Source organism: Branchiostoma lanceolatum, chromosome 16 (genome assembly GCF_035083965.1).
Source record: "Branchiostoma lanceolatum isolate klBraLanc5 chromosome 16, klBraLanc5.hap2, whole genome shotgun sequence".
Taxonomy (NCBI): Eukaryota; Metazoa; Chordata; class Leptocardii; order Amphioxiformes; family Branchiostomatidae; genus Branchiostoma; species Branchiostoma lanceolatum.
Window position 1 is genome coordinate 1,279,460 of NC_089737.1, and position 27,763 is coordinate 1,307,222.

A 27,763-nucleotide genomic window follows, 5' to 3' on the forward strand; every position below is an offset into this window, starting at 1 on the left:
ACTTAGCAATTGAAACAGAGGGTTTTGTACAGGTGAAGGAGGCGGTGTTGCTGGGGCTGCACATCACTCAATCACTTACATGGAACTTCAAGGAATTCGCATGTGAATCGTATTGTTGCTAAACAATCCAGGAACATTTCCCTTCTGAGACGGCATGCATGGGCGATGAAGTTCTTAAGGTGGTTATCAGTGCACTGGTTCTATCTGTGGCGCAGTACTGCCTACCAGTTCTTGCCAACATGTCGGGTTTGAACACTCGTAAGCTCCATGCAAGTGGTACAAAATAGAGCCTGTAGAATTTTGTTGAAATGTGCCCTGGACACACCTGTTATACAAATGCATGCAGATCAAGGTTGGCCCACGGTAAGAGAAAGGTTCGCCATCAATACTTTTTTAGAATACTTGTCAGCCATGAACCCCAAAACATTTACAGTTCCATTGTTCCTGTCCATTCTACCCGCACATACTCTTACCAGATTATCCAGCTCCTACAGTTTCAAACTACATGTACGTCATCAAGTAACCGTTGACCAATATTTGGAAAGACTGAGAGCGGAGATGCAGCTTGATTCACAAAGATGTTTATTAGACCAAGATGGAGGTCACATCTCTCTAGGACTCAGATGGTAGGAGTGAGGAGTGACGTGTGCAAAGTAACCACGTGACTACAACAACGGTGACGTCACCACAACACAACACAACTGTGTGGCGGTACCTAAACCAAAAACTAACAGCCAAAAGCGAACCTTTCTCTACCGAGCCATCAATCTATGGAATACCTTGCCACCCAACATCAGATCATTGACAGCTCCATATAACTTCAAAAAGGCCATCCACCAGTCAATCACCAGTTATTCGTAAGTTAAGTTAGCAATCTGTATATATGTTATGATTATGTATATATGTCCTTTTAATCTTGCTTTGTATATATGTCTGTAATTGTATGTATGAGTGTTGAACCCTGTAAGGCTATAGTCATAATACGACTAAAGGGTATCGCAATAAACCAAAAAGAGTGTAAAGTTTGAAACTTACCCTCAAGCAAGGCATGAAACTCATTTTTAATTCAAATTGTCTCATTGCTGTCTATGTATCAGTAAAACAGAATAGCTTACACTATACCCCATGTTCTCGAATCACTGATTCCCTTTAAATTAAGCCCCGGTTACACATAGCCGAACATGGCCTCCCGACTCTCCCCCGACCATGGTTGGAGTGATTCGGGAGCTAGGTCGGCTGTGGTCTGCTGTCTTTCTGCTGAGTTGGCTGGTATTTGGCTGAGTCGGTTGGTGTTTGGCTGCGCCAGCCGAATGTTTAAAATATTTGAAAACATTCGGCTCTGGACAGAGGTTCTGGAATGGGTTGGCTGGTTTTCGGCTGGTGTTTGGCACGGTCGGCTAGTGTTTGGCTGGTGTTCGGGGGGTTTCTGCAAAAACCGGGGCCCCGCGGGGCACCCCGTGGGGTACAATGCCTGTATAAAAAGCTAGTACATGCTCTACTAAGACCGAATGTGTATTTGATTTGCCTTGTGTATGTTTGGTTTTCTGTGGACATCCTTCCTTATTGGATCATTTCACAACTTTTCGTATTCTCCATATACCCCATGGTGTTGCCAAAACTTAACATATGCAGCTACAACTGTAATGGACTGGGTGACCACAGAAAACGCAATCAATTATTTTTATGGTTAAAGGACAAACCCTATAATATTTACTGCTTACAGGAAACGCACTCCACACCGGTAAATGAAGAGAGATGGAAATCAGATTGGGGGGGGCCAAGTTTTCTTTAATCATGGTTCAAGTAGCAGCAGAGGCTTAATGATTTTATTCAAAGAAAATGTTCCCTTTACTGTTCATCAAACAATGAGTGATAATTTAGGACGATGGATGTTATTGGAAATTACTGTAGATTTGTTTCATTTTTGTTTAGGAAATATTTATGCCCCTTATATTGATGATCCATCCTTCTTTGCCGACCTCGAAAACAATTTACAACCTAAGTTTTACAGCATCAGGTTTATGTACAATTATAGTGGGGGATTTTAACACAGTATTAGATTCTAGTATGGACAGAGCTGGACACCGTATATCCAATTATCATCCGAATGCCCTTCAAGCCATTAACTCTCTCTGCACCAACCTAGATTTAATAGACATTTACAGATACAAACACCCAACAGCCATACGTTACACTTGGAGACGTCGACTGCAAGCTAGTCGCATTGACTATTTTTTTACATCGTTTTCATTAACTTCCTTCATAGACAAAATTACCATTGAGGATAGTTTTAGATCAGACCATTGTTTAATTGGGCTTTCTTTAATTCTGTCTGATACGCCACGTGGGCCGGGCTTTTGGAAATTTAACCAGGATTTATCAAATGACTCCATTTTTGTTAAAGAAACATTAATTTTCATCACGGAATTCTTCTATCCAATAAAGAATCGGCAAATCCACACATTGTATGGGAAGCTTTCAAATGTGCCGTTCGCGGTCACATAATCAAGTTTTCATCTTGGAAAAGGAAACAAAATAGAAAAACAGAAGGATCACTCATTGGTGAGATCAACAACCTGCAAGAAGCTCTAGACACATCTCCGGATAACAAAATTTTTGACAACTTGCAGAGTAAAAAACAGGAATTGGAAATATTTTACCAAACAAAAGCAAATAATCTAATTATGAACAAAAGAGCAAAGTGGATGGAAAAGGGGGAAAATGTGCGAATTTTTTAATGAATTTGAATGGCAGAGGACGTACAAGAAAAAACATGACAAAATTTGTAAAGCCAGATGGTACCTCGGTTCTTGACCCCGAGGAGGTAATAGGACATCAGACGAAATTTTATGCCGACCTGTATACCTTCAAAGATCCCCCTATGTCTCTAGACAGTGATGCTTTCGTATCCTTTTTTCCAGATCTACCCCCGGTATCCCTATCCCCAAACCAGTTAGATAGTTGTGAAGGGTTACTTAAAGAAAGGGAATTAAAAAGATCTATCGAGTCCTTTTCTCCTGGGAAGTCGCCCAGTCTAGATGGCATTCCTATAGAATTTTATAAGTTCTTCTTTCATTGTCTGAAACAACCCCTGTTGGCGTCTTTTAATCATTCTTTCCAGGTTGGGTACCTTTCTGAAACACAAAAAATGGGACTTATCACTTTACTACTTAAGCAGGACCCCACGGGAAAGGACAAAGACCCATCTTACATAAAAAATTGGCGCCCTGTGACCCTATTAAATTGCGATACCCAGATACTTAATCTAAATGCTTGGCCCTTCGCATGAAGAGCGTCATTTCAAACCTGGTTTCTTACGATCAGACAGGTTTCATGAAAGATCGATCTATTAGCGACACTATACGGAGACTTTTAGAAATAATAGAATACTACGACAGAAATGAAATGCCAGGATTGATATTATGTGCGAATTTTGAAAAGGCATTCGATAAAATCATGCAAGACTTTGTTTTTAAGATATTGGGCTATTTCGGCTTTGGGGAGTCATTTATTACCTGGATAAAAGTGTTGTATGAAGATATATGTAGTAAAATTATCAATTATGTTTCTGAAGAATTCCCCCTGCACCGTGGAGTCCGACGAGGATGTCCAATCTCGCCATATCTATTTGCTTTAGGAGTAGAGATACTAACCATCAAAATAAGAAGTCATACGGAAATAACGGGTTTAACAACATATGGTCTGGAAACTAAGCTTCTACAGTTTGCAGACGACTCAAACTTCCCCCTTGTTCCGAAGCATGGCTCATTGTATGCACTTGTTAAACACTCATTAGTGTCGGGTTTAGTGCCTAACTTTGATAAGTGTAAAATACTACGTATAGGTTCGTTAAGGGACACCAACTTTTTTGTACCTTGCTCACTACCAATACAATGGACTGACGGTCCGGTAGATATCTTAGGGATCCATATTCCCATCAATCCATCTGATCTTGTCCCCGCAAATTTTGATAGAAAAGAAGCAAAGACAGATAAGCTCTTAAATCCCTGGAAAGGGAAACTACTCTCTCTTCTAGGTAAAGTCACCCTGATTAATTCTTTAATAGTACCACAATTTATATATTTGTTTCAATCCCTGCCTTCCCCGTCCCCTCCTTTTTTCGAGAGGCATGAGAAAAAAGTATTCAAGTTTCTTTGGGGAGATGGGCCAGAACGTGTAAAAAGAAAAACATTATATAATCTATACGAACACGGTGGTCTTAAACTTAGGAACTTGCGGGCCACCGATCTTACCATGAAGGCTTCTTGGGTGCCCAAACTATATCATAATGAAAAATGGTTTTGTTCCAAATTGTTGCTTTGCTCCAGTCCTTTGTTTACAACCAATGTATTCCCCTTTTCGCAACTTACACTGAATGATTTAGAAATATTGATGAAAGAGAAGGCTTCAATCAGTCAATTCTTTAGACAAGTCCTACATGTACAAGCTTGGCTAAAGTTCCAACCACGTCCTCCAGAGTGTGCACTTGAAGTCAAACAACAGCTCCTCTGCCTAAATTCAGGAATTTGTATTTCAGGAAAACCTTTATTTTCAACGGCTCTTTACAACAGAGGCGTTATTTTTGTGAACGTTATTATAGACTCGGATAATAACCTTTTATCTTTTGAAAATTTTGTACTTAAATTTGGGGACACCTGTTCGGAGCTTAAGTTTAATCAAATTATTTCAGCCATTCCGTACTCTTGGAAAAAATCACTACGACAGGTGTCACCAGAATTAAGAATTTGTGTTCCTGTTTGTACAAACATAACCTGGCTTCAGCATCAAAAAATCAATAAATACTTGTACTCCTTTTTCATGTATGAGGCCAGGCTATGGGAATCATCAGTCAAAATACAACAATCATGGGAGGATTATTTCAATACATTTGTAGCATGGAACAAAGTGTACAGTTTAACATACAAAATCTCGATTGACTCACATTTGCATATTTTTCAATATAAACTGTTATTTAAATTTTTAACTACGAATAGAATACTGTATAAGTGGGGGTTGGTAGATTCAATATGTAGTTATTGTAAAGATGAAGAAGAGACGGCCATACATTTATTTTGGGATTGTAGAATAGTCACACATTTATGGCGGCAACTAGAAGATTGGTTTTTTCATCATACTGGATACCTCCTACAACTTAGTCGTTCTAATGTCATTTTTGGAGATCTGAACGAGAGGTGTCCAGCCCTGTCAAACATGGTCATTCTGTTAGGAAAACACTTTATCTTTAAAAATCGTCAGTGGTCTCTAAAGCTAGAATCTTTTATCTCTTATCTTTCCTACTTTTACAAACTAGAAAGCATCATTTCTAGAAGAATAGGCAAAACTGAAAAACATGTGGGGAAATGGGGGAAGTTAATTGGACATATATAATACATATATGTGTCTGGGTATATATATGTATGCGTATATATGTATACATATATATATGTTTATAAATTGTTTAAATATATGAAATAATGCAATAATGTTATATTAGAATATGTAGAAAGAACATATAAAAGGAATGGTAATTGGGGTCTATTCACTATTATTGTCAATTAGTTTTATTTATCAGTTTTTGTTTTCATTCATGTCTGTAAACTACCTTATTTCCGTGCCATGCATGTCTTGTGTATCGTTTTTTCTTTGTTTATAAACCCAATAAAAAATGAATATTAACAACAACAAAAAAACGAATGTCCAATTGATATCACTAAAATGAACCCCACAGCACGCTCAACAGCACCCACGTTGCTGCCTCTCGACCTACCAGCGGTTCACGTCCAGCAGGGCAGAAATGTTCTATAGAATTATGTGTAGCTCCGGATCCTCCCTTCCATAGCGCGAAAAACGCACAAAGAGCCAACAATGTTTGTGAACATCTAAGATTGTTCGCCGGATATGTCAACTTCGGCATGTTGTAGCGCACTTTCGCGCATTGCCTCAGGGACTCGGGGTGAAGAATTAATAATTTGCCGCCTGCAGCAAAAATAAAACAGTAGAGCTCATGGCTTCCTTTTCATGTATAAGAGAACGGGGCGAACCATAATTCAAAGGTTCTTTACGCCGTAATCGGGCCTTGTTTACACCCGGTTTGGTCATGATACACTTCGTGCATGGGGTGGTTCTCACGCTGCGTTGCCATGCCAACGGCACGCGCACCAGCAGACAATCAGCGCCGGCCTACCAGCGGGCCAATCGCAGCGCACAGACTGGGACACACCCATCGGCCGGGTGACGAGATTTCAAAGAGTTTATAATTATCAACTCCCCCATGAATTTAGTAATACAGACGAAGCCACTTAATTGCACCTCGGATAAACGCACCTTCCATTTAATTGCACCGAATCCCAATATCCAAAACCGGTTCCCATTCACTGCATTGTTAGTGACTCCGCATATCTGCACCGCGCATGATCACCAATGCCGGATAACTGCACCAATTTTTTTCAAAAATCCTCGACAAGTTAACTGAAAAGGTGCGCTAAAATCGGCAAACGCGGTACAAATGAGCCGATACCTGCCGGTGTAAAGGCGCAATACCGCCAATATGTTTAAAACTGTTTTGAGTAACAAGAGAAGGCGGTCTCCATTGACAGTTACGTTGATAGGAATCGTATGGCAGGTCCCGGGCGGGTCACCCGTAATCAGTAACCAAGTTCTAGTTTCAATTCCTAGTTTCATGGCGGTAAATGATTTACGTAAATCGACAACTGCACTCTACGTAATGTAACACAGAAGCTGTTATTCCATGAGTGGCATGACGATGTTTCAGAATGCCTCCCCCGTGTAACATTACGTGTGTTGTAATGCGGTAGATCGCATGGAAAAATGAAAGAATGCAAAATCTTTTAAAACAGGTTCGTAGTCATTTCTTTATTTTCAGCAAAGGGTCAATAAATAAAGTTAATAACTGAATAATTTCGTCTGTTTTCTTTGTGCTAGTGTTTCTGACTAACAATACACCCCCTCGCCCATGGTGGTGCGATCCAGCTGGGCATTTCGCATAATTGCACCAGCCGGATAATTGCACCAAAAACGCTGACAAATGGGTGGTGCAGTTAAGCGGATTCTACTGTAAATAACAAAGGAATGAGGTCAGTGCACGGCAGTCCTGACATCAACGTTCTATGGCCTCTTTTATCTGAACTCCAAAGCTACCGGTACTGCCTTTGTACAGGCAAGGTCATATGATGTCCTTGGTACAGGCGACGCAAACATGAACGTCGCTCAAACCGCCTCCACAACCGTTGTCACAGCGTCACAGTAAATGCCAGGATCTAGCTCCCGTTGCGCGAAGGCCGATATCTTGTGGGATGTAAATTAAATACTGCGATTCTTCCACTCACCACTAAGCGTAATGTTCAATGAGTAAACATGGGAAAACCCAGGTTACTGCGTGTTTTCTATTGATACTTGATAGGTAATATCCTTGTCTAATGTACACTGCATAATTGTGTGTATTTGCGTCACAGTGAAGCAAACGTTTTTTGTCCGCAAACGGACCCCCCACCCCCCCGCGGGGCACTGGCGGGGCCCCGTTTTTTACAGAAACCCGTGTTCGGGAGTAATTCAGCCGTAAAATTTAAATCTTAAACACGCCATATCCACTGCTGATTTACTCCAAACTAGTTTCCAACCCACCCATAACTCACCATAAGTCCGTAGACAAATCTCTGCTTCCGTAAAATTCCTATTTACGTACGCACCCCTCCTAACGTACGCACCCCCGATTTGGGGACGATTGCGGGCCTGACTCAGTGAGTTGAAACATTCAGGGAAAAAACCCTCCTAACGTACGCACTCCCTCCCCAGCATTTAGGTGGATAGTTCGAGGTTGACATAATCATCCTTCCGATGATGTTTACCGACTTAAAGGGTTACTGAGAAAATATTTCTGGGTAGAAAATATCAGACAATTTAGATATATGTATTATTTATTCTTTATTACTGATTGATTGTGTGGTAGCATTCCACACTTCATTTGCATGAAGATGTACCGTTCTCTAATGCTGATATGCGATTTTTCCGAGGAAGAACCCCTCCTAACGTACGCACGCTGACTTTGGCGTCAGCCAGGAGCACCTGCTTGCGACTTGAAAAGTTTAAAAAGTGTGCACGTAAATAGGGATTTTACGGTAACTCATTCCCAACATCATTAGAGGTCGGGAAGGTTGGGAGTAGGTTAGAAAGCATTCGGGGCTCAGTCATTTACTGGTTCAGTGCCAAAGATAGGTGTTGCCTAAAAACTGGTCAGACTGCTCCCGACTACCGCCGACCTGGGTTGGCTAGCGTTTGGAAGCCATGTTCGGCTATGTGTAACCGGGGCTTAAAGTACTTCACCCTTCTTGACAGAAACTAGTTAGCTTATCTGTCAACACAGGAATCTATGTTTTAATGCCTATCTCTTCAACCTTTATGTCATGCATCCTTTACTATGAAGAGGTAAAATGTTCTTACAATACTTGTACCAGTCCTGCTGATTTTTGTAGGACGGTGGAGAGGCCATTTGTGCTGACACTTACCACCATGCCAGTGACTGCACTTCTCTTGAGCAATGGTCTGCTGTCCTGTAGAAATCCAGAAAAACTGCGCTCCCTCAGATGTCTGCAGTAAGATATCATACAGTGTTAACTTCAATGTGGGGATACTGCTTCAAGCAGCCTACAACGTTAGCATTTATTTCACTTAGTAAAACAGGATGGTAGTTTGAAAAGGAAACTTAAGGTCTGTTAATGCAACAGCTGAATGCATGTGCATGCATACAGTAATCTATAACTTAAGCTTTAAAAGCTTTAAGGCACATTGTGGGCACATCCAAATATTCTTACAATCCCCAGTGAAGTGCCATATAGCTAGAGGCACTCTTAAAGTGAAATGATTTTCCCAACATGATGTGTAGATGATAAAACTTGTATATAGTGGATAATACTATAATAAGTCATCAGTACAGTAATATCAGCTTATACATATGAATGCCTTATGAATTGTCTTAAAAGTGTCATAACTAATGTCCTGGAAAGTACATTGTATAAATCATCCAAGGATTGAGCCTTTAGCCTCCTGCTATGTTTCTCGTCCAATCTTAAGGTAGACTTGTAGTTCTGACCTGAGTATCCCCCTCCTACAGATGACAGTGTCATACAGCACACACACCCCCAGCACCGTGATGCCCTGCTCCTTCACTAGCATGGCACAGGCTCCCAGCAACAAGCACAGCACGTACTGTCCATGGGACGACGCACCGCTCCACACTGGAGAGACACTTCTAAAACACACAACATGGATGCAATAAGCTGCAATAGCCATCATTCTTGACCTTTTGATTTTTTTTTGTTCTTCTTTGTATTGCATACCCAGTAAACTGCCTCATGGCGTAACACAGGTTTGTGCTGAACAGTACAAGCTGCATATCACACTTACATGTCCACTCACACTGGGATGGACCGATTCTCTTTTCGATAAGTATGGTGGGGTGCCCTGCCTAACCCTTGTCCTGCATGCGGTATTCATACATATGGGTTGCATATTACAGAGCCTCTATGTGGGTCCAGTATATGTACGGGTTGGGGGTATTTTTCAACTGAACACGTCATACCGCAGCAAAATGCACCGAATGCGGAAATAACTATGCCACAGCAGTGCAGGAAAAGTCAAAGACCAATGACCTGATTACCGTATTTCTTCTAATAAAGGACGCACCCTAAATACAGTGCGCATCTGTTGTTTTCTTTTGTCACGTCTATTGGGAAATTTCCAGGGAATTTTAAGGAAAACGTTACCATCATTTGGGGCCAACAAGTTATCTTGCAGTCACACACTTCTAATACCTTGTCGTTGAAAATTTATACTATTTCAGCCTCTACTCTACTCTAGACTCTTTCCATCAATAAAGAATTTCTCTCATTTTCTCTTCTTTGAAAGTTAAACATCACGCTGAGAACCTCGTGCGAGGATAAGTATCTGACAAACTTCCTTGGTATTGAAGGAGCAGACATCAAACCGCTTGATTTCTACAGGACTAGTCAAAGACAAACTTGTAAAACGCATTTTTAGATAACATAAAAGTTTGTCTTTCTGCATTTTGCGACAAAATACAGCGTTGCATTGACAAATCATTTCATGCGCCGATCGCCCAACGCCATTGTTTGAATTTCTGCTGCTCCAAGATGCATTTCGCGCATTACGTAATCCTCATCACGTGTTCGCATTACGCATCTCTGATTGGTTGTTGCTGCAGCTGGTGGCAGAAGCAGTGCATCATAGGGCAGCACAAGCACAATCCAAATTTTACACTTAAAAACGCAAAAAAATGCTGTTTTTAACTACTACATAGCAACTACTACTACTAGCAACATTATAGTAAAGAAATTGCATAATTCAGAGACTTTTCGGGAAAGCATACATTTGCGGATTCTTAGCGTTCAATGAACCCTTAAGTGTGCCGAGAGCAGCGTGGGTTTCCATAATATAATGCGTTTTACCCATCAAAACAAAAGCGAACTCTGGAACATTTCAGATCCTAGCGATTATGTTTTTGATCAAAATATTTGCGGATGCGCACGATGTACCCATATTTTGCAGCCGTGTGGTTGCTTTATAGGAATTGACGTCGTAAGCGGTGTGGGGTACGCACGCCCGGCCCCGAAACCCTGAAAATGGTCACGCTGTTGTCAAACCCAGCGTAAATCGGTGTCTCATAATATCATATTTGATATCACTGAATCAATTACTTCTGTCAATAAAATTATAAATTTGATACTTTTCAATACTCAAATATATATCATTGTTATCTTGCATCTTGTAAACAACATGGAACATGCATAAATTATTGTTGCCTGGGGGCGTAATCGCTGACTGCCTGGTTATGTCGCGACTTTTCCTCGAGAGAAAACACAAATAAAGTGCGCACCCCGACTTTGGCTTTGACCTGAAGTGCCATCTTGAGAGTTGAAATGTCAAAAAAGTGCGTCCTTTACAGGCCTGTTTTAGAACACGAATTTCGAACATTTAGTATCCTGGGAACGAGACGAAATTTAGTGGTACGAGAGCGGCATTGCTAATGGCAACATCAAGATGGCCTTCTAGCGGCGCCTCAGAAAATTTGCATTGTATCGCAAATAAGCTCATTTCTTGCAATACGCTTCATCTGAGTTGCCTGCCTTTGATCGTTGCATCTTAGTAGAAGCTTGTTCAAACAGATTTAAACCAGATTTATACATATTTCGTGCAGTTTTGATAAGTCTTGGCGATGTTACATTATGTGCTTATTTTCATCAAGCGCGGTGTATTTCGTAAGTGATATGAACTTGACTCTCCAAGAAATTGTTCTTTTTTTTTTATTCTGCAAGTTTACCCGTTAATTTACATAGCCTTTTTGAATAACTAGTATGCTACTTTCTAGTTTTATGGTGGTCTGTTGTCTGTGACACTTTTTTAACGTACAGAAAACCGCGCTGGCCGTAGGGTCATTACGGGAGGGTAGAACCCCTAAGAACGCCATGTCGCAGGCGGCGGAGGTCGCCCCACATAGAAAATAGTAGAGTTACGAAACTTTCAAAGATTTTGCGGACTATCAGTTCAAAGTTACTGTATTAGGCTGCCAAGACTTTGCATATGGCCTCCTAAAACTTTAGGTTTAAATATTCCTAGTGACGAATCAAATACGCATCTGTTGACTATGGTGGAACAATCTTCGAACCACTTCGGTCAGGAGTAAAGTGACTAAAACACTGGACAAACAGACAATGAGCTGTTGCACAGATAGGTTTTGTCATTATCATTGTGTTGATTCAATATAGACAAAAATAAAAAGAAGACGAAAGGAGACTGAATACAATAACAAGTTTTATTTGCAAGTTCTTGCCCGAGGGCTGATTGCAACATGAAATAATGTAAACAGTGCAAGTTAACAATGGTGACAAGTGGTATTTTACATAGCTCTGTCACCTCTATGACAAGTGCAGAAATCATTCCATCGATACAGAAAAATATTATATCATCATAGATACATTTTTGTATATCATAAAGTAGGAATGCTAAGAGATTTCAAAGCAATTCTGTCAAAAAAGATTACTCATTTCACACTGTGAATACAAGAACATCTATTTCAACTACATTTGCACAATTCATTACAATATATGTCATGTATGAAAATTGTTTTTTATGTGTACATTTTGGAGCCAACCGTATTGTACATGGTAATGAAGGTCAGAAAGTCAACAACAGGATGTTACATGAAAAACAGCAAGCCATTGTGAGCAGTAGTTGAATCAACAACAGTGGGGGGACAAAAAGCTGTAGCTTGCACATGATACTTAAGCTGGTACCGCAAGCTCATCTGTATGACCTGCTGAAGACTGCCAACTTTCAAACTGGATCAGATGAGAATTCAGGATGGTCACCTGTTGATAGCCCAGATTGACCTAAACATGACATAGGGGCAGACAAGGGAAATAAAGAGGTGAAATTTACCTTCAGCTCCTATAACCAATGGAACAATTAAATCAAAATAAAATGTACGAATAAACAAAAACACAATTTTGACAATTGTATTTGGACTCTGTGAGACATACACACCAGCTTGAATTATTTATTAGACAGCCATTGAATGAAATCAACATTATCTAAACCTTATCCCGGACCCCTCATTACTGATTACCACAAATCAATTGTGAAAAATCTATAAACACATATGAACAGGTCTGCTCTGACACACAGAACTTAGATACCAACTGTGGTGTGTAACACTCCCATATGCTGTACAGTACATATTCTTTGTTGTATGTGAGGAAACAGTCTGAACTGGTGGTTGATACTTCAGGGAATGGCACTTATTTTATTGTGAATTTTGTCACAACACTATCAACATCAATGAGTAACCTGTTAAAAAATACCAAGGAGATATATACTTACTCTCCTAAGATGGCTGAAACAGTATGGAATCAGCTTGTAGTCAGGGAGGACCACTCAGGAAATCACTGAAAACTGGGACAACAGCTGCTTTCTCCTCTAAAGAACAAAGAAAAATATTAAATGATAGTGGAAATATCAAACAAACAAAAGTTATCAATTTTTCTGTATAATTTTGTTCAAATAATGTCGCATGTGTATGTACCAGAAAGCATGCATGCTTTCCCTGCATAGAATGAGTATTCGCTGACTTGAGCTTTCTATAGAGTGAACTTTCAGTGAAATTCAAACTCAGAGGCCTGCTAATATTACCCATTGGACTTGCAGTATTCAAATTTCCAAATGAAAGTAGCAGGGCCCTGTTTAGATCTATGTTTATGTTTGTTGACACAAAACCAAAAGTGAGATATAATGCGTACCTACCCTCTTTCCATCTAAAAACAGTATAACATATTAAGAACTGAAACAAGCTAAGAGCTTCAAAACAAGAAAGCTTCTGAAAAAAGCTGGTCATACGACCTCATTGTGGTGGGGACGAAATGGTTGAAGTATAGTTTGTAAAAAGAACTAAATTCCTCTTCATGGCGACCACCTGTCCATCGCTTCGCTCACTCGGTGGTTTTATTCGGTGGTTATAGCACATGGCCAGGCGTTATGACACCATATACACCTCGGACAGGTCATTAACCCTTAATTATTTGGCGAAGATAATGTGTTCGTTTTGTATGTATCATTACACATGTACAGTCAAACCTGCCTAGGCAACCACCTCTTCAACGCGACCACCTGGCTATGGCGACCGCTTTTTCTTGGTCCCAAAAACTTTCCCCATAGGCACAAGCATTAAGCAGCCTGCCCAAGGCGACCACCCCTCCAACGCGACTGCGACCGCCACGAATTGGGACCGCACAGAGCATGATCCCTGCCCATGGCCACCGTTTTCCAGCGTGTGGTGACATCGGATTTTGCTGTCGGATTTCGCGGAATTATTTTTAAGACCTTGACCGCCTTGATGGACAAAAATATATGAATAGCATCGATTCCTCCATGAAGTGTTTTAATAAAACGTTCCCACTACATTATAAATACAAAGGTTTGTGAATACTTAAATATCGATGTTGTTGTGCCCATCGTAATCTTATAGTTTACCGCAACCTCGGTTTGGTTTGAACTCAATTTTCAAAACGATCACATAGTGCATGGCGTCAAAAAGTAAGATTTCACAGAAATTACTAAATCCATTTCTTGTGTTTTCAACAAAACTGTGTCTCTGTCTTACTAAATTCCGCCTGAAAATGACTTCGTGGAGGGCAAAACATTGGTCGAGACATGATGTTCCTTGGTCCGCGACGCCATCTTGGTTTCAGCGCGGCATTACGTTGACCTTTCTAAAACACGACGCTTCTGTGTATGAACATTTAGAATACTGTTGTCATTGAAAAAAATTAATATTCTTATTTCTTTTCATTTTCATGACTCACAAACCTTTATTGGGCACTGCTTGCTTGTAATCGCCAACGCTGTGCGTTATGCTGTACTGTTACCTTTCGATGTGGTCGGGAGCGGTATCACAACTTTCCTTCCGAAAATAATTTCATCAGGTTGGTAGAATATAGGATAAAGGAGATTCTTTGTACACAACCAGGTACTGATCTCACCTGCTAACGTTTCGATGTCTATCAGACACCTTCTTCAGAGCTTCTGACTGGAGTACTGCTTCTCACCTACATCGGCTACTTATAGCGGTGAGAAGCAGTACTCCAGTCAGAAGCTCAGAAGAAGGTGTCTGATAGACATCGAAACATTAGCAGGTGAGATCAATACCTGGTTGTGTACAAAGAATCTCCGATATCCTATCACAACTTTCCGTTTTCATCCTTCAGTTGTCAGATCAAAAACTTTTTGCCCCTTTTATCCAGCGGTCGGCGCCCAAAAGAAGGCTGGAGTCAGCAGGTGTTTTCTACGGATTTGTCTTAGGCCTTAAAAACTAGATTTTTATGTGCGAGCGCGCATGTGTGTGTACTCTTAACGTAACGTGTGAATACGGGAGGGCGCTGCGAGATCATAGAGGCAGACATTGTTTTTTCAACGATAACAGAAAATGTAATTTCTGTAGGATCTTTCTGTCAATGAGAATTGAACCTGGTGGGGGTCATGCTGTTTAAAATCACATAATTTTCCATCCATCTACATAGTACACTATATTTGAAAACCTCGACCTGGAAACATGTTATGAGTGGAATTCTCTTCATGGCGATCACCTGTCCATCGCGACCGTTTTTGTTCGGTCCCCCGGATGGTCGCCTTGGGCAGATTTGACTGTATTTGTCGTATAAATTCTACTAGAAATACAGTGATGCATCCTGTGCTGTAACAATTCTAGTGATATGACAATACTTACTATTAGGGAACATATGAAATTCACACAGCCACACCAGGTATGTAAGCGTGTCACACAGCACGCTATAACGTGGATATGACGTGCACAGGGGTACGCTGTGACGGCTGTCATAGGGTGTTACATGGGGCACTATAACGGCCATCTAACACATGGTGTTAGGTTGGGAAAACTGATCTTGTCTTGTCAGAAAATAGTTAAATAATCGTATCTTATGATCTTTTGATTATGATGAACGACTAAACTTTGGTAACGGAGTTTTACAAGTTCGTTCCAGCAGCATACCGGCCGCGGGCTGATGATCACAGAGATCGTGGAACGGCCACGATCCATTTTGCAAATAGAAAAAAAAGTACTAACAACAGAGTTTGTATATTTCATTTTTCATAATATTTAGATGTTATACTACGGGTGTGTAGCTTTGAATTTGCCGATAAACCCGTGTAAAATCTGATCCGCCGCACCGGAGTGCACGGCTCGGAAGGTCCGCCTTGACAGTTTGGCACACATTACGACAACACCGTGCATGGACACGCAACTCGTAATTTCTCCATATGTGAATGATTTTAAGCTAATTTTTTCTGAACCCGAAGTTTCATGAAAGTTTTCTTAGTAAAATTGTCTTTGTAAATGATAGAAATTCCCGTATCAAATGCCAACACGCAATTTTCCACATGGCCGTCAGCGAGTGTCAGCCACCACGCCATGACGTGTTGAGCCCCACAGGCCACAGCTAAGACGGGTTACACATCGTTACAAGAGGTAAGTTACAAATGGTAAATTGTACTCCAGTTTAGGCGATCAGAAAATGATATGTGTTTTCTTTGGTAAGCTCAGTTTTTGTAATTTCGTCCTCCCCACACCTTCCGTCCCAAACACTTAAACACTATGATAGCAAGTTCTACCGATGACAAGACTCAACTGATAACAGACCATTCACTCTTTCCAGCATGAAATAAAAGTTTATTCAACACACAAGCGATACATGGGGTCATTACGAGGCGTCGGAGAAAATGGAAAAATTTGCACCGGCATTTTGTGTGTATCCAAATTATTATGACGCTGCGGGCGTAAGGACGCCGTCCCCCCTTAGAAAATTCAACTCCTGTATCTTGTTTGGTATTGTTATTCTTGAATACAATCGATGTCGGCACCTTTCGCATATGTTGTTCTCATTAAAAACTTGTTTTTCAAGATTCAAGACGGTCTCAAAGTTTATACAAGCGTCATTCATGTCATAGTTTTTCGGCGAAAAATTTCCTGCGAACGTAGAAGGGGCACGACTAAAAGCCGAAAACCTCAAAAGAATTTGTATCGAAGGACCAGTCATCAATCAATACCATTTCTACCGATATATTCAAAGATAGACTTGTAAAATAAAACGTATTTCTGCCGCTGTAATATCAGTACACAAGCCGACCCAAGCGGCCGAGGGTGCCATGTTGAAGTCATGAATATTCAACATGTCCGCATGTTCTGACCTCTGATTGGCTCAGCTCAGATAACCTGTGCTTTGATTGGTTTATTGAAAGAAAGCGTCTGTGCTTCACGTGATCAAAATGGCGTGAGTTTTTCTGAACAGTTTGTAAGTTGTAGCGAAAGCTACCTAACTAAACGGTGTTTTGGAACATTTAAAGCAGTTTTCGCGGCCTTTGTTACGATATCAATGAAATGGTAGCCAAGCCTCTTCTGAAGGCAGCATTCACTTAATTTTCTCGGCATGGAAACAAAATTGAATAGATATAGATAAATCGTATGTGCGTGGCGGAAAACTTCCGCTAGCGCCCCTTGGTGTAAAATGTGGCCGCATGAAACCAAGTACATTATATTGAAACGTACCTTTTCTCAACAATTCTGCCTCTCAGAATGCGGGAAGTAGCGTTTAAGAGGGTTTAAATATCAAAATTTTACCTTGAGCTACCGAAAAAATTGATAAAACCCGTTCGCGAACTAAAAGACCTCGCGAACTCCTGACTTGCTAAGTTTGCATACCAACATGGCGGACCTTCCGAGGGTCGGATGCACCTGGAAGTTGAACCAGCTCTACTACGTAGCGAACTCAGACATAAAATTACAAAACTTTACACCTGAAGATCACAAAGACAAGTACACCTACGAGACGTAGGTTTTCTTCACTTGATTTTGCAGAATTAGTGGGTGCGAGATCACCGAGATCGGCACCCATCCGCGCCGTGATGCGAGCGCTTTGCAAACGTGCAAAATTTGATGTTTTCGCGAGCTCTGCTACTGGTAAATAAAACAAAAAATATATAATATACATGTAAAAGTATTTTCTGGGTGTGCCTTTACTATTTTTTTCTTCTTTAATTTGACAGTTACTGACAGTTAAAGACAACCGTTATAGTGCCCCATATAACACCCTATGACGGCCGTCACAGCGTGCCCCTGTGCACGTCATATCCGCGTTATAGCGTGCTGTGTGACACGCTTACATACCTCGCCACACAATGCATGGTAAATACATTTGTAAAGGTCACTGAAATACATTTGTTGTTAACCATGTGTGTCATGTATTAAAGAACTCCCTGGAACTGTGCTGCAGTAAGATGTTTCAAATACTAAAGACATGCCAGTGATAGGGCAATACTACATTTCAACTCAAAATCAAAACTAGAAAGGCAACATTTGCGAGCAAATACAGCATGTTTAGCCATACTCCTCTCCATGCAAAAAATGGACAGTCTCAAAATAACACTTCAGCAAAGTGAAATATCAACAAAATACTTCTGTACTCAAAAAGTACTGGTTTTCATAGGAACATTATCAAACCATGCAGAACTAGAGTTCCACGACCTCATATCTTCGCCAAATGATATTGACCTTCACGACCGATGAGGTTTTTCATTGATGATATGATCCTAATTTCTATTTACAAAATGTATGATATCGATCAATGATCTTGTCCACCCAAATAACACAAGTTGTCCAGTATGAAAATCTTCTAAAGACAGCTATTCTCAACTATGAAAATGTGGCCCAACATTTTCTCAATTATGCAAATGTGGCCCTGATTTACGTATTTACGTATCAAATTCCCGCCATTTACCAGTGTGGAATTATGGTATTTCCTCATCAATTATGCATAGTGGCTCCTATAATTAACATTTATCTATATCAAATTATAACTTAAGCTACTAACAAACCAACCAAATGAAGGGCGCACAGCTGGCACACAGCTGGGTGACCTAAATCCAGGGCTCTAGCCAGCCTTAAATTTTATTCCGTAAGCCCAAAATTTGTATAAAGATAACATATCGAGCGCCGCAGGTGCAAGGCGTTGCGCCATAGGCGCGACAATTCTAGGGGGGTCCGGAAAATTTCGAAATCTACGCCCTCTGAAACACCATCTCCAGCATTTTGTGGGGCAAGTTTTGCTCGAAGACAAAGCTTTGATAATGCCATCTCTTTTGGTGTCAAATAACGTGGGCCTTTGTTGTATACAATCGGCAAATAAATGAAATTTAGCACCACAAAACTTTATTTATTTGACAAATATACACGGGAATTTAAGTCGGCAGAAATGAAACATTTTCAACACCAGTCCCGTTTGCACCCTGTATACTAAATATAATAGAAAATGAGACACCCTACTTTAGACAGAACGCCATAAAGACGTCAAATGTTTTCCTTCCGTGTTTTCCCCGGTCTATTTCTCCAGTAAATTCCACTTAATTTGATCAAAATTCGTCCATTCAAGCCTTTGAATAGCCCCTTCGTCGCACCAAATATCATTGGTCGATTTTTTGGGACACAGCATGAACGGGAGCTGTTATTGGTCGTATATCTGGTTCTGACAGCTCAACACCAGTTTTGGCGGGAAGAAAGTGCGTGTAACTCGGCGCGTCAAACTTCAACAATGTTTACAAAAAAATACGGAAAGCCTGGTAACTACCAGAGTATTTCGGAAGTTTTTTTGTGTGGCTTTAACTGATGGTGAACCGCGGAAAACAGCAGAAAAAACGTCAGCCCGATGCGACCGGCCAGAATTGTAGTGGGGCACTGGTAATGGGGAGGGGGGCGCACGACGCTGACTTTCCCTCGGCCCACCAACCACTGGCAACCACGGCGCCTCCGTTTATCTGCTATAAAGCCACCCTGGGTTGTCACCTGTTGCCGGCGGGGGATAGAAATGGTCTGAATTGACTTTGCCTCAAACGTCCGCTACTTTTTTGGAGATCTTTGCAAAAGTCCAAGCCCTGTTTATGTCTTTACTCACGATTTTTGTCTGCAAGATTTACGGATTGGTTCTGAATTTGTTCCGTATCACGCAGCAAAGTTCCATACATTTACGGCAAAACTGGCGCTGGCTAGAGCCCTGCCTAAATCCCAAGCCAGGCAATCCTCCAAGTGTCCCTAAATAGAGGTCGAGTAACAGCTTTCAATGGAATTATACCTCATTCTCTTTAATCATGTAAATGGAGTCCTGATTTGCATATGTTTCATTATGTTAATCATCACCTAAGGTACCTACAGACCAAAAGCAATGAAAATACACCAAACCCTACATGAGTTAATTCCTCCTCCTTAGTTTCATCAAGGAGGTTAACCTCCTTGGTTTCATACATATAGGCCCACTGCAGCTCAAGACAATCCGCCAAGAGCCCCAAACTTGCACCACTTGTTCCCTGCCCTAAAACCTATCTACTATAAAAAAAAACATGTACATTTGTACCTGGCACCTCCAGAAAATTTGACCTCAAACTTTGAAGCTCCGCTGCAGTACCTTAGATACCCGCTAGAAGGCCCATTATCGAAATTGACCTTCCTTTGTGTAAACCCTACACATTCACTAAATATCATACAGAACCATCAACAGCTTCTCAAGTTATCTTGGTGACATACAAACACAGAAACACACACAGCTCGCTGCACAACAGTAAGAAAGCGCCAGGTAGACCATTTTCGTAATTGACCTCCATTCCCACAACCGCTTCTCACCTACCAGAAATCATGAAGATCCATCAACGTTTCCGTCACTTTTTTTGCCTCCATACAAACATAAAAACATTCAAAGTTCGCTGCAGTACTGTTGAAAAACGTAAGGTGCGCGATTTTTGAAATTGACCTTTCTTTGCACAACCGCTACACACCTACCAAAAATCATGAAGATCCATCAAAGGTTTCTCGAGTTATGCTCTTGACATACATACAGACCCACCCAACAGCTGGAGTAACCGAAAATATAATCTTCTCGGCGAAGATAATGCCTCAGATAACTGTAAGAAAGTTACATAATCCAAGGAGGTTTCAATCAGATAAGATCCCTTGGATGATCAAGATGATACTATCTACAGCTTTCAGGTTTCGAAATCAGCCTTGTTCAAATTTTCAAATCAACCCTGTCAATGTAGTGTCAGATTTTCTACCTGTATCTACATTTCCAACTTGAAAATATCTTTCCCACATTAGCTTTGGTAGTTGTGTGTCAAGAAATATGACTTGTAATTTTGGTGTTAGTGTATTGGATATTCCACTTGTAGTCTAAGAAACCAGTATAGACTGGGGCTCTGTAGAAATGTACACATACATGTAACTGCCACTGCCAGTCAATGTCTCAAACTAAATCACAAGCCATTAATTGTTGTCATTCTTTTATTTCTGGGCTAAGTGTCTTTCTTGATGTGCAACCATACATTAATTTCAGATATCTGTTGTTATTTCAAACATAAGTTGAAGAGTAAGTGGTAAACTGTCTCAGCCAGGCCTCCACTGATGTGCACTGCACGGCTGCCAGCAGCACACTGAAGCCTATAGTTTACATTATCCAGCCTTTATATAGTTTTACTGTCTGGGGTCTTTAAGACTAGTGAGATCAGTGTATGGTAAAGAAAATCTTTAAACTGGGACAGGTCGTTCCCTGGGAACAACCATAACCATAAACCAATGTAGATACTCCCTGCTGTCCTCTGCCAGGACTTTGGCCCAATTTATACAGAGTTTTTTCAGATATCTAAAAATCCGCCGACATCTGAGCCTTAGATATCTGGACGCATTTATACACACCGACAGGAAGTACCGCAGGACTCACGCAGCGCGCTGATTGCACTCGTGACCCTATTCAACCTTTAGCGCACGTTTCAAAATGGCGGGAGAACCGCCTGTGTTTTTCGTCATGATGAATATGGTATTCTTTCTTTATCTGACTCGCGTGTGGCTAAACATGAGGCAGCAAGCAAGGGTTGAGCGTAAGAGGCGTTTGAGGTACCGGGGAAGACGACAGCGACCGGTCAGAATCAACGCTGCGTTCCTACTCGCTGCCCTTGTCGTGGCGGAGGGGGGAGGGCCGATCCACCGAACGATCTGGCATCACGAAAGAAGTCCGTCGTCCGTTTGAGAACAAATGGTCCTTGATGCTAAGAAGTTTTCCCGCTTTATCGCCCGCCAGATATGCAAACTAGCGTGAACCCCGACCTCCAGATGTCTACTACGCGACACATTCTGTTTAGACGTCCGGCTGGAGCGGTCGGGGACTCCCGCTGAGTTGTCGGGCGAATGCTTCAGAGTGGTCGGCTGAAATTTTCCCGACATCTAAAAAATTCCTGTTTAGACACAGAAAAAAGCTGTCGCCTGGCAGATATCTGCAGTCCAGATATCTAGACAAGCTGTGTGTAAATTGGCCCTTTGAGAGGGCCTGCATGCCCTTTTTTCGTAAGGCGTAATCAGGCCGTTTTAGACTTCGTAATCCGTTATCAGCCACCCAAAATCAACGTAATTCGTAATCAGTACATTGGCCGTAACGCGTAATTGGTCACTTTGATTCTACGTAAAACGTAGGCAGTTACCTTTATGCAACGTAAAACGTAATCTACTAGCAAAACGTAGGCTTATTTCCAGCAAAGTCTCCCGGAAAAGGTGCCCCTCAAAATGCAGGAAATAGCATTTCAGAGGATAAAGATCTCAAAATTTTCCCGTGAAACATGCGCCCAGACCCACTTAGTATTGTCGCGCCTCTGGTATTAAAAAGATATGTTCTGAGGGCGTCGCCCCCAAATATCAAGCTGGAATCATTGTGTATTTTTCAATCAAAGAGATGCCATAAAACGTAGCTTAGATTACCAGCCAAATGTGCCCCTAAAAATGCAGGAAATAGCGTTTCAAAGGGTAAAGATTTCAAAATTTTCTCGGGTGCATGCCCTCGGGCCCACCTGCAATTGTTACATGTACGCCTCCGACGAATTGTTGGGAGGGCAAACAATCTAGCAGAAACCCTTGTGTACTTTTCACTATGAGTGCAGATATTGCCCCTCAAAATGTATTTGAGCGGGTCGAGATTTTACCATTTTCCCGGGTATTCTCTCGGATCCACCTATAATCGCCGGGCCGGGCCGCTCCGGCGCGATATATGTCGGGACTCGGGGCATCGCGCACCATACCATTAAACTCTTGTATATTCTTTTCACTTATAGATGTCATCAAACATAGCTTAGTGTGACAGCAAAATTTGGCACTCAAAATCAAGATTATAGCGTTGCAGGGGGTTAAGATTTTCAAAATGTTACCGGACGTACGTACGTACGTTCAGTAATATCTTGCTGTCCCCTCCCATACGAAATTCCCTGCCGCCGTCACGGCTACTCATTAAAGTTACCGTGAGAACGGTTTAGTGTGGTCATCAACAGATTCATTGTCACCACAATAAATATAAAAATTAATAGTTTTGATGCAGAACTAGATAGTTGAATCATGCGTTAAGTGTTTAAGTCGGTTGGGAAGCCTCATGATTTGACGTAATTCGTAATCAGCTCTGAAAATTTAACGTAATTCGTAATCGGTGGCAAAAATTTAACGTAATTCGTAATCACGACCCCCCCATGTAGGCCCTCCTTTGAAAGCTGAATTGACCCCTAGACCACATAAACTAATTAAGAGCCATGGGGAGTCCAGCCATGTCTACAGCCAGAAAACAAAGGCCTTGCATCACCACACAAAACAGAAAGATATTTGCATATTACTGACCGTTTTAGTTTGAAAACTGGTATGGAGTTGTTTTCCACTAGTTTAAAAAAAACGTTGTTAAACATGTAAAATGACCCAGAAAGTTACAACAAGGCTGAAAGTTACAACAAGGCTAAATGTTGCATACAGTAATTTCCTCAAGTTTAATCTTGACGTCAAAGATCAACTGATACAAATTTAAAGCATTATAATGACCAGATTTTCCATTATTTTGAATTCAATGCAATCTTGCTCTGTACTTGCCTGAGTTACAGATCTAGAAATGTCAATATCAGCTAGTCGGTGTCTTGTTCTCATAAAAGAACTGCTGTCATCAATCTGCAAGACCAGCTACAGTCACCATCAGACCAAGGAGGTTTTATAAAACCTCCTTGATCAGACTATGTTTCCCTACAAAGCTGTTTCCCTACCAGGCTGGGCTTTACTTTATATTCTGCCTGTTTAGAGGAAGCAGACTTAGTCGATTTTTATGTGAAAAACTAAAACTTGTATCTATTCATTGTTTGTTTATGCATTCTAAAGTGTACTAAAGAGTAACTACTTGGTACAATATATGTCTAAGCCCAGCCCCTGCACCCATGTGCACGGCATGCCAGTCAGTGGTGGACTGAGCCCAGACAGTTTACACTAGCCAAATTTATTGGGTGGTTTTATAGTGGAACCTCCCTCTTGTAAAGCTTATCAATTATTAACTGGAAACACAATAAATTATTCTAGTAATTCTGTAAAAAAAATATTACTCCATGGGGAAGCTGGGCACATATCGTTACATGTACAGCTGCCCCTCCCCCTCCTAATTAACATACGTTAAGCTGCAGTACAGATCTGTAGGTACATGAAATTATTTGTATACGAGTATAAAACACAAATTTCTCAGTGACATGTCCGAATTGGCTTTGACAACAATCAATTTACTCTAGTTCTGTCGCCAAAATCAAAATAAACGCAACGACTAAAGCCGGGACATGCCCAGACAAAACGCTAACGACGAGGCATGTCATAAGGTAAGCATATACAATTTTTATGGCTATTCAGAAGGTAATATCTCCCATGAAATTTAATCAAACCAGCTATAAACCACATAAAAGGTAAAACAAATTCTTTACCTGGCCTTTTTGATGTATTGATGGCCGTATTTGAGTCGGATCTCGCAGGAATCGCATCATTCTGAGGTCCTCCTCGCCAGGGGGAGGGCGCCCCGCGGGGTGCCGCGGGCAAAACATGCGTCGCCCCTTGGGCGATTGCTCACTTATGGTTGGACTTATTTTGATAATTCTTTCACAGATACGTAGGTAAGAACCTTCTGCAACTGCTGATACCAAAATATAAGCGTTTTTGTCCATTGCAAAAATCGCAAAAATAAATCATTTTGAAGTAGTGTATGGCAAAAGTAATAATGGGATCCTTCGGGTAAGTATCCAATGCACTACTACACCAAATTGCAGGTCCTTTTGTTTCAAATTCAATACCGCAGCACTGGAGGCCATAATGTGCTTTTTTGTCTGAAATTTACCAATAAAACTCAATAAAATCATTTTAAAGACCTATATCAAACAAGTGCTTTTGCAAAAAGCTGCCAGTTTCGCCTCATGAACATGATTATTTACAGGTGGTTGGTTGAGGAGTATATTATAACGGGATGTGATGTATATTCTTAATCCGTCACCCTTGCCCTTAATTCGTTAACATAAACTTTAATCCCACAGGATAACCCTTAATTTGTCACCCTTGCCCTTAATCTGTTACGAAAGCCTTTAATCCCCTCAGCATTGCCCTTGATATGTCACCATAGCCCTTAATCCGTCCCCATAGCCCTTAATCCGTCACCTTTGCCCTAAATCCATGGTGATAAACTTTAATCCGACAGCATAACTCTTAATCCATCACCAGAGATCCTAATTCGTCACCCTTTTACTGAGTGCGTCATCCTTACCCTTAATCCGTCACCACCATAACTCTTAATCCATCACCCCAGCCCTCAATCCATCACCCTAGCCCTTAATCCACCTACATACGGTAACCCTTAATCTGTCAACATAGCTCTAAATCCGTCACCCTTGCCCTTGATCCTTCACCATATCCCTTAATCCATCACCACAGACCCTACATTTGTAATCCATCGCCCTTTCCCTTAGTTCGTCATCATAACCCTTAATCTGTCAACATAACTCTTGATCTGTCAACATAGCTCTTACTCCGTCACCCTTGCCCTTGATCCATCAGCATATCCCTTAATCCATCACCACAGACCATAATCCGTCGCCCTTTTCCTTAATCCGCCATCATAACCCTTAATCCGTCACCCTAGCCTTTAACCCGTCAACATAACCCTTAATCTGTCAACATAGCTCTTACTCCATCACCCTTGCCATTGATCCGTCATCATAACCTTTAATCCGTCACCACAAACCCTAATCCGTCGCCCTTTCCCTTAATCTGTCATCATAACCCTTAATCCGTCACCCTAGCCCTTAATTCTTATTATAACGTATCGTACACCATTGGAAAATGAAGGCAGAAATGACATACATGAGGTATAAATGACATGGCACAGGTCCAAATTATGCTTGTACCAACCAACCAATCAACCATACGTAGAAGCATCCGTTCAATGGTGTTTTCCGTTACAATGAACAAACAAAAAATCGAAGCATGGTTTGGAATCTACGATCATAATACAAAGGCGTTGTATACATCAAACGGATGTTTAAAAAGAAGAAAAAAAGGAATAAAAAAACTTTCGGAGTCTCTCAGGGATTCGAACCGACAACGTTCCGGCCCACAGGTACAACAAGTTCTATGACCTAACCGATTGCGCCATTTCCGCTATGCATATTTTCAGTTGATTTCAAAGATATATAAGGTTTAAACTTCTCTGCATGGTACTATTGTTTTCTTCATTTTCTTGACAAAATCAGTTCCTTCTTGTTCAGTTTTGTGGTATAGATGTAATATGGCCATGTATACAAACATGGATGCAATGTACCACCTTCCAAGATCCATGGATCGCATGTAATTTTCGACGCATGTTCCATGATTCCAAGATCCATCCTACCTACCTACCTACCATGGTCGCATGGTATGATCTCGTCTCAAGTCCAGTGCAGCGGCGAAACTGGAAAAAAATGAAGGAGAAAAAACACGTCTGGGGGTATATACTTACTCTATACCTGGATACCAAATTTCGGCTCATTTGGCCTAGGGACGACCGAGATGAATCACTTTGAAGATTTGACAGGAGGAGGAGGAGAAAGAAACATTACAAACACAGTATGTTTAGCATACCTATGGTATGGCTAAATATAATTAATGCAACCTCTTTCCCTGCTGTATTTTCAAGTTTACCTGATTCTGTCACATCTGTGATTCCACCTGTACAGACCAGTATGGCCAATGCCAATTTATCACCTTAGGGATAAGTTGTAGTAGCATGTAATTACCTTCATTACCTTCACCGAGAAGGTTATGCAGAGGGTAGCGTTTGTATGTATGTATGTGTGTAATGTACAGCATAACTCGAGAAGGCTTGGATGGATTATCTTGATATTTGGTAGGTGGGTAGGTCTTGATGAGACTAGGAAATGATTAGATTTTGGGTCCCCTAGCGGCTCGTTACGGTACTGCAGCGGAACTTCTTGTTTCGATATCTCGTGTTCTGGACAAGCTATGGAACTGATTTTTGAGTGGTAGATAGCTCTTTGGACAGAGTGTAAGTGGTATAGGTTTTGGCCCCCTATATATAGCTACCGGCTTTTTTGGAACTGCAGGAGCAGGTTTTGCTTCAGACTTTGAAAGGGAATAACTCAAGAGAGGCTTGATGAATGGTCATGATTTTTGGTAAGTGGATAGCTTGAGTGATGATGTACATGAATAGATACTTATCATGCAAATCAGTATCTAATTTGCATAATTAATGAGGAAAGTTTATACATCCGCCAAATTCCACGATAAGACTCTCAAACATGACATATGTAACTGAAGAAGAGAGAAATATTAATAGATATTAATTATGCAAAAGACCTCATTTGCATAATTAATGAGAACATACTATAACTCAAGATGGGCTTGATGGATGTTAATGATTTTTTGTATGTAGATAGCTTACGTGATGCTTTGTATGATTGGACGATAATTATGCAAATCAGATTCTAATTTGCATAATCAATGAGACAATTTTAAAAACCCGCTGTGTTCCATGATATGACTATTGAAATATGTGACATTTGGTACTGAGGAATTTTGATAAAAAATATGCAAATGTAGGCCTACTTTGCATAATTAATGAGAAACTACTATAATTCCATACAGGTAAATGATGGCAATTTCATACTTGTGTCATTTGGAAGTTATGTGAATGTGAACATCGTTGAATCAAATTATGCTAATAAGGACCTCATTTGCATAATTTATTATAAATGTTACTTTGTTAGCATAACCTTCTTTGTTAAGCTCATACTTTCGTTTTTTGGGTGAAGAAGA

The 27,763-nt window shown here is 40.9% G+C and overlaps 1 protein-coding gene across 2 annotated transcripts in view; it reads right to left on the reverse strand.

Moving 5' to 3' along the window:
• Positions 1-27,763, reverse strand: part of LOC136421321 (protein O-mannosyl-transferase TMTC1-like) — a 139,155-nt gene that overhangs the window by 81,487 nt on the left and 29,905 nt on the right. The window contains exons 4-5 of one of the 2 annotated variants that reach the window (XM_066408544.1): positions 9,107-9,262; positions 8,523-8,604 (exon numbers count right to left, since the gene is read on the reverse strand). In XM_066408544.1, coding sequence (XP_066264641.1) covers positions 8,523-8,604; positions 9,107-9,262 — 238 coding nt within the window. Of the gene's footprint in view, positions 1-8,522; positions 8,605-9,106; positions 9,266-27,763 lie in introns of both variants that reach the window. The other variant, XM_066408543.1, reaches the window with a different exon arrangement.